This window comes from Diospyros lotus, chromosome 7 (genome assembly GCF_014633365.1).
Source record: "Diospyros lotus cultivar Yz01 chromosome 7, ASM1463336v1, whole genome shotgun sequence".
NCBI classification, from domain to species: Eukaryota; Viridiplantae; Streptophyta; class Magnoliopsida; order Ericales; family Ebenaceae; genus Diospyros; species Diospyros lotus.
The window spans coordinates 25561607-25571528 of NC_068344.1; the positions used below are offsets into that span (position 1 = coordinate 25561607).

At 38.2% G+C, this 9922-nt stretch overlaps 1 protein-coding gene across 1 annotated transcript in view; it reads right to left on the bottom strand.

Moving 5' to 3' along the window:
- The window catches only part of LOC127806065 (histidine--tRNA ligase, chloroplastic/mitochondrial), a 58805-nt gene extending 49384 nt beyond the window's left edge, over positions 1-9421 (bottom strand). Inside the window, exons 1-4 of the mRNA XM_052343057.1 lie at positions 8849-9421; positions 8635-8730; positions 6122-6210; positions 5811-5940 (exon numbers count right to left, since the gene is read on the bottom strand). Of these exons, the coding sequence (XP_052199017.1) occupies positions 5811-5940; positions 6122-6210; positions 8635-8730; positions 8849-9331 (798 nt within the window). The 5' untranslated portion in view covers positions 9332-9421. The remainder of the gene's footprint in view (positions 1-5810; positions 5941-6121; positions 6211-8634; positions 8731-8848) is intronic.
- Positions 9422-9922: the final 501 nt, after the last annotated feature.

The window sequence follows — 9922 nt, forward strand, 5'->3', positions numbered from 1 at the left end:
CTAGAGTCAATATCCCATGCATGTTATTGAAACTCACACAACAATATAAACTAAGCTCTGTAGTTCAACTTCATAGTTCTGTGAAACGATATGCAAAACTAAGAGAAAATAAGAGAGGAAAAAGAGAGATTGGAGGGGGAAAAAAAACTGAATTCTATTCAGGTAGGGTTTACAAATATTTATGCTATAATTCTGTAGCTGTTATGTACAAGTCACCTGAGCTAGGTACAGCTAATATGTACAACATCTAATACAATCAAACTAATATAAATTCTGAACAGTTTTATCGAGGCAAAAGGTGGGTTATTAAAACACAATTTAAGAGTATTTGGGATATTCTCCTTCAATGTATACATGAAGACATCTCTCCACAAACTGCTGATCCTAATTAAACAACTAAATAGTAAAGATAAATCAAGGGAGAAATTGGAGTCAAGGTCTAATATAGTTACAAGAAAGAGCCATGACAAGTTATTCAATATATTGTCGTGTACCTAGGGTTTACCTAGGATTTTGATAGGAAATTGGAAGAATTCAAGGGGGAATTAGACTGAAGGGGAAGGGACTGCAGCAAGAAATGGGGAAGGATTACAAAGAAAACAGCAAGGAGGGGAGATTAGAGAGAAATCAGAGGAACGGAAGAGAGTTCATAGGGAAATTGAGAGAGAATTCATGAGAGGGAAATGAGAATTCAATTATCAATTCAAAACATTCCTTCCCATCCTCTAGCTGTGGCGCATATATAGCTTAACAGCCTCCCACATGCACCCATGTGCAGTACAACAATAAGCATAACTGCCTATAGCTAAGGACAATTATTTATAACAGAAAAAGAAAGAAAATTACAATTACTGCTCTAGTAAACCCTCTGAATAGTTGTACAATATAGTAATGCATGTAAGCTAACTACTATTATATTTACTAATCTATCCTTGGAGATCTTAGGGTCGTAACAATTCCCCTCTCCTTGAGAGAGTTCTTATCCTCAAGAACTTACAACAATTGGCCACTGCTCTTATCCAATACCATTTTTCTCTATTTGTTTTATTCCTCTTTCTTTCTTTCTCCCCCTAGGCCTCTTCTTCTTCGTTCTTAGGTTCTCAAGATCAATTCCAGGCATAAGTTGACCCAAAACTTCAATAAAAGAAAACTTATTGACTTCAAGCCCAATATAACCACCTCTTGCAATAGCTGTCCAATCAAGATTGGTCTCCAATTTAAGAACATGATCAGCCACTCCCGGTCTGACATAATTAGTAGCTGAAACTTGGAGTCCAAAGGAGGGACTAACTATGTCCATGTCTTCCTTTAATAGTTCATCACCGTCTAATACAAGTAAGGATGGCAGACACGCATCCATAGCTGCAGTTATTGTATTCCCGACAAACCAACTGTCATTCTCTACTGCAAAAATATCAGCAATATCCTGGAGATGCAGCAATGGAGAATTGTAGCCTCGCCTTGGATACTCAAACAAAGGTTGTCTGTGAGCATCAGAACTAGGAGCTGTTGCAACGCCAACCCCAGCCATCGGTCCATCTTTCAAAACAATAGACAGAAATTTGAATTGGCTAGTTGGAGTAAGAACAAACAAATTAGCGGGGGCTTTGTTTCCCACAACAAAACTTTTGACTTCTTTAGCTATATCTCCCTTAGCTTTCCCCCAACTACCAACTATCCCCGAAATTCCTTACCAAATCACACACCTTCACCACATTAGAAGGTATTTCAGCTGAGGATATATCTCCAATCATACCAATTCCAGTAATAGTAAGGGACTCAAATTTCTTTGCCAAACAAAAGCCGATCTAACATTGCCGCTCAGCAACTGGAATTTGAACAAATAAAATAGCAAAAAACTCTTCCTCTTGAGTTGTTTCCTGCTCATTATTGTACACCCAAGATTTATCTTCCACAATTTTCTCCTCCAATGGTGTCCCAATGTCCATCCCTACAATTTCCCTCCTTGTCCGGACATACTGATTGTATAGGAAGGGATGAGAAAGTTCCACATGTTCCTCAATGGCTGAAACATGACCTCCATCACGAGGTTCATCCCCAACATGATTAATAGTCGGATTATCTGATGAAACAATGTCGTTGTCCAGACTATCAAATGCGTGAAAGCCATCTTCATAGCAATTCTCATCTCCATTCTGATTTGTAGCCTGCATATCAACCAGATCATCAGCTTCCTGCTATTGTGAAATGTGGTCTACAAAGATCTCCTTATCCAATCTTCTTTCATCTCCGAAATCTTGAATTACCGTTGACAAGCTCACTTCAGTTGGTCCCTCAAATCCTTGTAAATCAAAATCCTACCGAAGGACTCCAGCACCAACTTCCTTAATATTGATCGATTTTTCAGTCGAAGCTTCCTAATTCCATGCAGACAGTTCAACAACATCTTTTTCTTTTTGTTCACCAGAATATTCTAAAGGCTCACTCTCAACAATTTTCTCCTCCAAGAGTTTTGTGTTACAATAATTCAATCCTGATGATTGATTGTCTAAATCAATCATCTTTTGATTTGAACTTCCAAGATGGTCATCTGAAACATCTCTTCTCAATTTATCAAATAATTCAACGGGAATGCTGACCTGATACCTCTTAGACAGCATCACCGCATCGCAAACTCCTGCAAAAGCTCGCATAACACACAGGCTATTTCCTTGCACGTTTCGTGTATCACACTGCTTGTTTCCTTGTGCATTTGAATGAACTTATTATCTAATTTTGTTTTCCCATGTCTCCTGATTCTGGCTAAACTCCTCATGATTTTTGTTGTATCCAACTAAGACTGTAGCATTCTTCTATTGCAATTGAGACTCGTATTGTTTCATGTGTGAACTACTCCCCAAGGTCAACATCTCTTGAACAGGACAAGCCAAAGACCAAGGAGCAGGAGTTTTGTACATCCTAAATCCCACACTTCCCTTCCATATTTGTTTCACAACAGTCGCCTCTAAAATTGATTCAAGAAGTGGCAAATTGCAGGCATTATTCCACTTCAAAGTCAAACATATTTTAGGAGCGAAAGAAGTCGCACAGTTACAGTGACTTGATCGGCCTTCTAGAGTCCCCTAGAATCCCTAACTCTCAGCCAAGAATCACAGTCAAAATCGCAGCAATTGAGAATCAACTCCAAATCACAATCGAAAATCACCATTGAAAATTAATAATAGAGAAGTATAAGAAATCAATCAATCGATAATCAACTGACTTCGCTGTTTTGAATTGCCTTCAATTACAGCTAGGATTTGTTGTCTCAGGACCTACACAACGTTGATTATTGCATAACCTTCCATTCGCCGGAATTCTGCCAGATCGCCGGAATTCACCATCGAAATTGCTTAGGTTGCTTGCCTTCCTTGATCAACTGTAAGAATATTAGGATGTGCAGCCAAGAATTAACCTCCTACTTTGCCTTCACACTTCGAATCGAAAGCCCAGAGTACTTCTTGTGACTCAATCTGTCTCTACTTCCTTTAAATCAAACTGAAACCACGGCCGAGGCTTAACAACTCTGCCACATTTATCGACACTAATGCAACCAACAGAATTCGCCGAAATTGGGAATTGATCACTGTAGTAGTTTATGAAATGGCTTCCAAATCTATCGAATCTACTTAGCCCTCAATTGCAATTCAATGGCCGAGGATCACCGGCTTTGCTTCGCCTTCACATGCCATTTGATAATTTCTATTGAATCAACAGTTAAAATCGCTACTAGGAAATTGCCTCTAGAACCGTCTCCTGAATGAATGGGAGGCAAAAATAACTGAAAGACCACAAATAACTGTCTGGACCTGAAGAACCGACTGGCCCTAGAGAATGGAGAGGGCTGCAAAATTAACAAACAATGAGAGGCGCGGGAAACCCCTGCGCAAACCCTCCGATGCTTAAGTCAGTTCGAGCTTGAGAGCAAAATGGAGTCCTAGCAAATGAGTGAGCCTGCCTGAGGAAGGAGGCAAGCCTCCTATTTATAGAAGAGGGAGAGGGGGACACGTGGCAACCATCCCAAATTTCTCGGATGGCATATTCCGGGTATATTCTTGGTATATTCCGCAGCATATTTGGTTCGAGACTTGAAGAAGCATTGGGACATCAAGAACCGAGAGGTTCTCGATGGTGGCAGCTTGAACCGAGAGACTCTTGGTCGGTGGTGATCATCGAAGGTGGTTGCAACTTGAACCAAGAGCCTCTTGGATGAGCCAAGTGGGGGCCTTTCAGCCTCCACTTGATGTTTTCATTTCTTGCTTCCATTATTCAATTCATTCCAAGCTTCCATTATTCAATTGTTTCATTCCAAGCTTCCATTTGTTTATTAATATTCATGCTTGCTGTCAGATTCCTGATCTAACAAGTGAAATCGAGAATGGCAAGAGGAAAAAAGAGAGAAGACTTGAGAGAATTTGGAGGGAAAAAGAAGAGTGAAATTTAGGAGGGAAAAGAATTAAGAAGGAAACTGATTTCCTGATTTCATTCAACATGCTATTTTAGGCGCTCTTGATTAGTTATATATACTAATCAAGCTCGTTTGGGCACCAAAAGCCGTTGGGTCTCGCCCATGTGCACGAACCACTAGCCATGTGCACTTACAGTGTGCGCTTGGGTGTGCTTCATGCGTTCCTGCATGTTGGGACATTTTCCCCTGCTATGCTCAATGATTATTTACATTCTAATAGCCCAAATACACTGTTATCTATACTAAACAACTAGCTACCATAACACTTGCTTCAATTGTGGCCATCTCCAATTTAATATGCAGCCATCTTCAATTATGTCTTCACATGCATGGCTTTACTTCCCTTGTAGATTTTGAATAGGACTTGCCACATGAGTCCGTTCCATATCTAGACTATCTGCTGTTTGCAGGGCATACCATTTCTTATTATGGTTGATATTATAAAAACAAGTCACAATCATATTTCCATGTGTATTAACTTCAAATAACATTAAACAACACTATTTTATGTCCATGTGAATAACATTAAACCACTCTATCATATGTGCAAACCAATATTTTGTGATTCAAACTCTCAGAATACCATCACTTACAAAAGATTTTATTTCTCACGACCATGCTCATTTCCATTCATATCATTGTATTTCTCCTAGATTTATCATATTTTGAAGCCTTTTTTTTAAGTAAAGAGATACAGAAGAAATCACTATTAAAGACATGTTGAACCCTAAATAACAGCATTGATCCCAAAAAAAAAAACACCATATATTTAAAGTTGTACACAACTCATCGAGAGAGAATGAACAAAAGAAAAATGGCTATAAATGATGGTTCTCCATAAGGCCCATACACACACAAAGTGAAACAAACCAATCCCTAATGTAAAATATTTTCCAACATTCATTAAGAGTTAAATATTCCCAAAATATACCCCTCATTTACAAGAATTACCAAATATTAATCATCAAAAGTCACACGAAAATCTCCATGAATCTTCCTTTCCCACACCCCCCCCCCCCCCCCCCCAAAAAAAAAAAAAAGGAAAAGAAAAAGCATTCAAATTGAACCTTCCAAGGACTAGTAATGACCTTTCCCTAGTAAGTATGAGTAGCAATGACCACTCAGAACAGAATCACTTGAACATGAAAAAGAGACAAATTTTAGCACATAAAACTATGTAAACTCTCATCGTATGAAGAGAAAGAGAAAGGAAAAAACATAAAACATCCAGTAAAGCATGAAAAAGAGACAAATTTTAGCACATAAAACTATGTAAACTCTCATCGTATAAAGAGAAAGAGAAAGGAAAAAACATCCAGTAAAGCATGTTGAATTGACTCACTGTAACATCAGTCACACCAATAACATCCATATTCCATTGATAGTGCTCTCGACGCCGTCCCCTAGTCATTCTCTCATAACGCCAGCATTGACCAATGGCAAACCATTTCAATGGCAAGGATACAGATTTTCTGGATAGATAGGGAAAAGAAGATGGAGATCAAATTTTGGCATCTCACCTAGATACAAAAGTATGAATAAAGAACATATAAGTAGGTGAATAATTAAATTTTACAAAAAACTGCACTGCAATTCAGCAACTGCAAGGAAACGCTTTTGAAATAATAGCAACAAAAAACTACATTCAAGCACCCTTTCTGTATAACAAGCCTTGCCAAGGAAGGCGTGAGTTCAGGCCTCAATGCAACTCGACGGTTCCCGCGATCCTCAAAACAATAAAGCTGCAATTGCAATACATAGAATTTTATCAAGTCTAACAGTAAAATCTCTAAAATGTGAGGTTTCACTTTTAAATTGATTCAAATTTAGGTTTGGCATGCCAACGAATTTACAGTTTGCAACTTATCTCAATGAGTCTCAATACCTGGAACTATATCAAAGAAGAATGCCAAGTTCAGTGATGAAGAAAATATTGCTTTTAACAAGAAGATAAAAGATCAAGAATCTAGAATTATCACAATGCCATCATTTGTGTGTGCCACAATTCATATTAGGTTGCAATTATAAAAACTGGAATTGAATATTTGTCACATTATAAGATGAGGAGGCACTTTATCATACCCATGTCCCATAGTAGCATAAAAATAAGTAACTAAAATATCAGAAATCTCACCTTTGAATCACAAATAATGATTGTTTTGTTGCAGAATTCGAGACTTGACCTCATTTTTGTCTTCTATAGTCATTAGGTTAAGCTCCTATCAAACTAACACACATTATATTCCAACCAGCAGTTCTGAACTTTACCTACTGAAGTCAAACCAATGGCCAGAAAGACCACCTCTGCGTGCAAATAAGGATTTTGGATTTGCATTAGCTAAACTCTTCATTTAATTTTGAATATCGAAAGCAGTTATAAGTCTTGATAGCCAGCAGGTTTGGTGTTTTATTCCAATATCTAATTTAAACTTATCAAATCCCTTATGATGATGAGGCCAAAATATTCTTGTTGAGACGGATTATAAAGTCCTTAATAAACATAGATCCTAAGATTAACCTAGTTAAGTTCCTCTTTCAAGGTCCCACTCTTACTTTCTCTTCCATCTATATTAACCCTACTCCAGTTGTCATTTAGAAAGGCAAGACAAAAGATAAGATTGAAGAAAATATTTCTACCCCGCCCATTTTTTTGGGGTGGGGCGGGGCAAAGTCCTACATGACACCAGAATTACCGAGTCAACAAAACACTGTAATATCTAAAAAATGGGGAAAAAGAAGTGTGTAAGAGATTGAAGGTGAACTTATAAAATCTCCACCCAAATTAGCAATCTTGATGATAAATAGGGTAAGGAGGTTTGTATTAACACCAATTTGGTTAACGTGCTAAGAAGGCGGCAAAGAGTAACCAAAGTTGTTAATCCCTAAAATATTCAAAGGTCAACTATGAGATACCTTAGACTTAAGGATGATGAGACTAATATTAAGTTCTTTCATAAATCAGCCAATGTGCAATATTGACCCACCCATATTAGCAAGATAAGGATTAATGCGAGGGGAAGGACAAGAACGAGAAGACTTAACAAGGTATACCGGACTTCTATGAGGGCTCGCATTCTAAGATTATGATTAGCCAACCTTTGGTTGAAGGACTAGAGATATTAACTAGGACAGATTTTACTGAGAGACCCAATTCAATAAAAAGGGTATCAAGAGCATTAAAGTTTGAATGAGGACAAAGCTCCAGACCTTGATGGATTCAACACTGCTTTAAGAAATATTAGTGCATGGTTTGAATAAGATTGGGCAGTAATGCAATGGTTCTGTGAGGGGGGAATTAGAGAGGAGCTCTTTCTTTACTCTTGTGCAAAAGAGAGGCGGGGGAAAAAGAAATGAAGGATTGGAGGCCTATCAGTTTGGTGGATAATCACCAAGTTCCTCTCCCCAGGGTTAAAAAGAGTCATTGGTTAAATGATTGTGGGTAAATAGAGATGAAAGGCAAGAAAAAAGGGTATCAAAGATAGAGATGAAAAACATTGTAACAGGAGTTACAGGACTATAAAGGGAGAGAGGCAAAGTAAGTGGAATTGCTAATACACAAATTCTGTAGTGATTTAATGCACATAGGAAGCATGGGTGTGGGAAAAGGACGAAAGGTACTGCAACAAGACTAGAGAGGGGGGGGGGGGTCAAGATAAGGATTTTCCAATCCTAAGATTCAATCATGATCCCCTGGGATTAGAGATCCCATATATAGAGGACAACCTTTCATATCTCCTAGGACATCATTTCAACAAAGAATAAGGATAATTTCAACCCAAACTATTTTGGGGTATTTACAGATATGCCTTATCTCTTAAAATTAATTCCTAATAGATTCAAACAAATACTCCCTCTCCAAGTTAAGTGGGCCTCTGGGTACCAAACCATTCGTTAAGTTAACATGTCAAGTCATACCTCTGTCTCCAACCATCAAGCAGCTTTTCAAGTAGAAGATAATAAGAAAAGTTGTTTGCGTGGCTTGTTTACTCATGAAAACGTAGGGCCAAAAGCAAGTTAAAGAGAGCTGCAGCATTTCTTTCTCTAGTTCGCATTCATTTACTACCAAAGTCAAACCAAGCTCATTTTTTCGCAAACCAATACCAAATTCAAGCCGAAATTACAGGGTTTGCTATAGAGCTCGAGCAAATTGTCAATATTAAACATACCTGTTCCCTTATCTCCTCGCCAGCTTTTCTAATAAACAAAGCCTCGGACTCCAGAACCGGAAAATCAATCTCTTCAAAACCAAACAATTGCGAGACCTGAAATGAGGGGGGAGAAAAAAGGGAGGATTGGAAGCAAATGTGTGGACTTATTTTACTTGTAATTTTCTATTCTAGCATAGTAAACAAGTCCAAAACTTCCATATAGCAACTTAACCTCTCTGAAATTGCGAAAAAGCCAATTTCGAATGCGCATCTCCTCTGGCGGAAAATCTCGGGTTCCTTTCGGAGGATTCACGTCGATTCTCTCCTTCTGCGCAGCGTCCGGTGCCACCGTTGAAGGAAGCAATGCTCCGGAACGGCCAGAAGGCCCGCCCCCATTATTTTCATCCAGAGGAAGCGACTCCGCTGATGCCGCCGCGGATAGAGAAGAAGAAGGCGAAGGAGAAGAAGAGTGGCATCTAAAACTACTTGAAAAGGCGGCGGCAGTGGACTGCCGACGGGAGGCAACGGCAGTGAGGCCGAAGGAGCGACTGAAAGGAACATAGGATTTCCGTGAAGGAGAGAAGAGAGAGAAATGGTTGTGGCGTGGGTGAGCGGCGGGAGAGGAGGCGAGTGGTCTGAGAAAAAGGGCGGTGATGGTGAAGCGGGGATGGTGGAGGATAAGAAGTGAAGCCGATGGGCTTCCACTTCCAGGCATTGTATTCGCCAGAGAGAGGGAGAGAGAGGGAGGGCTTCCCCCTTTCCGCACCGGAACTTAAAACGGGCTGCAATTGCAAACCTTGAACCGTCAACAATACGAAACTTGGTTCATTCATTTGAAAATTTCCGCAATCCATAATAATTGACACTATATAAATATTGAATAAATAATTGACGCTCACAAGATTCAATCTCAAAATTTTAATATTAAGATAACAAAATTAGTTATTGTTATAATACAATTTAGTGCTAATTCTGAGGATTATTTTCATGCTTATTCATGTATCTGTGTTATTTGGGTTGACTTATTATGTCATCTCTATGTACTTTATCATATAAGTAATATCAAACTCAGTGTTATCAATTAACAATCGTTAAAGTCATTTTTTATTTTTTTATTTTTTTATATATTTTGTTTTAAAAATAAAAAAATAATCAAAAAATTATATTTCTTGATTTAAATATATGACCTCTAGACATAATAGAATAAAAATAACTTTATTATTTTAATAATTAAAATTTACTTTAAAAAATATAAAAATAACTTTATTTTTTGACAATTCATATATCATGTAGTGTGTTTCATCCG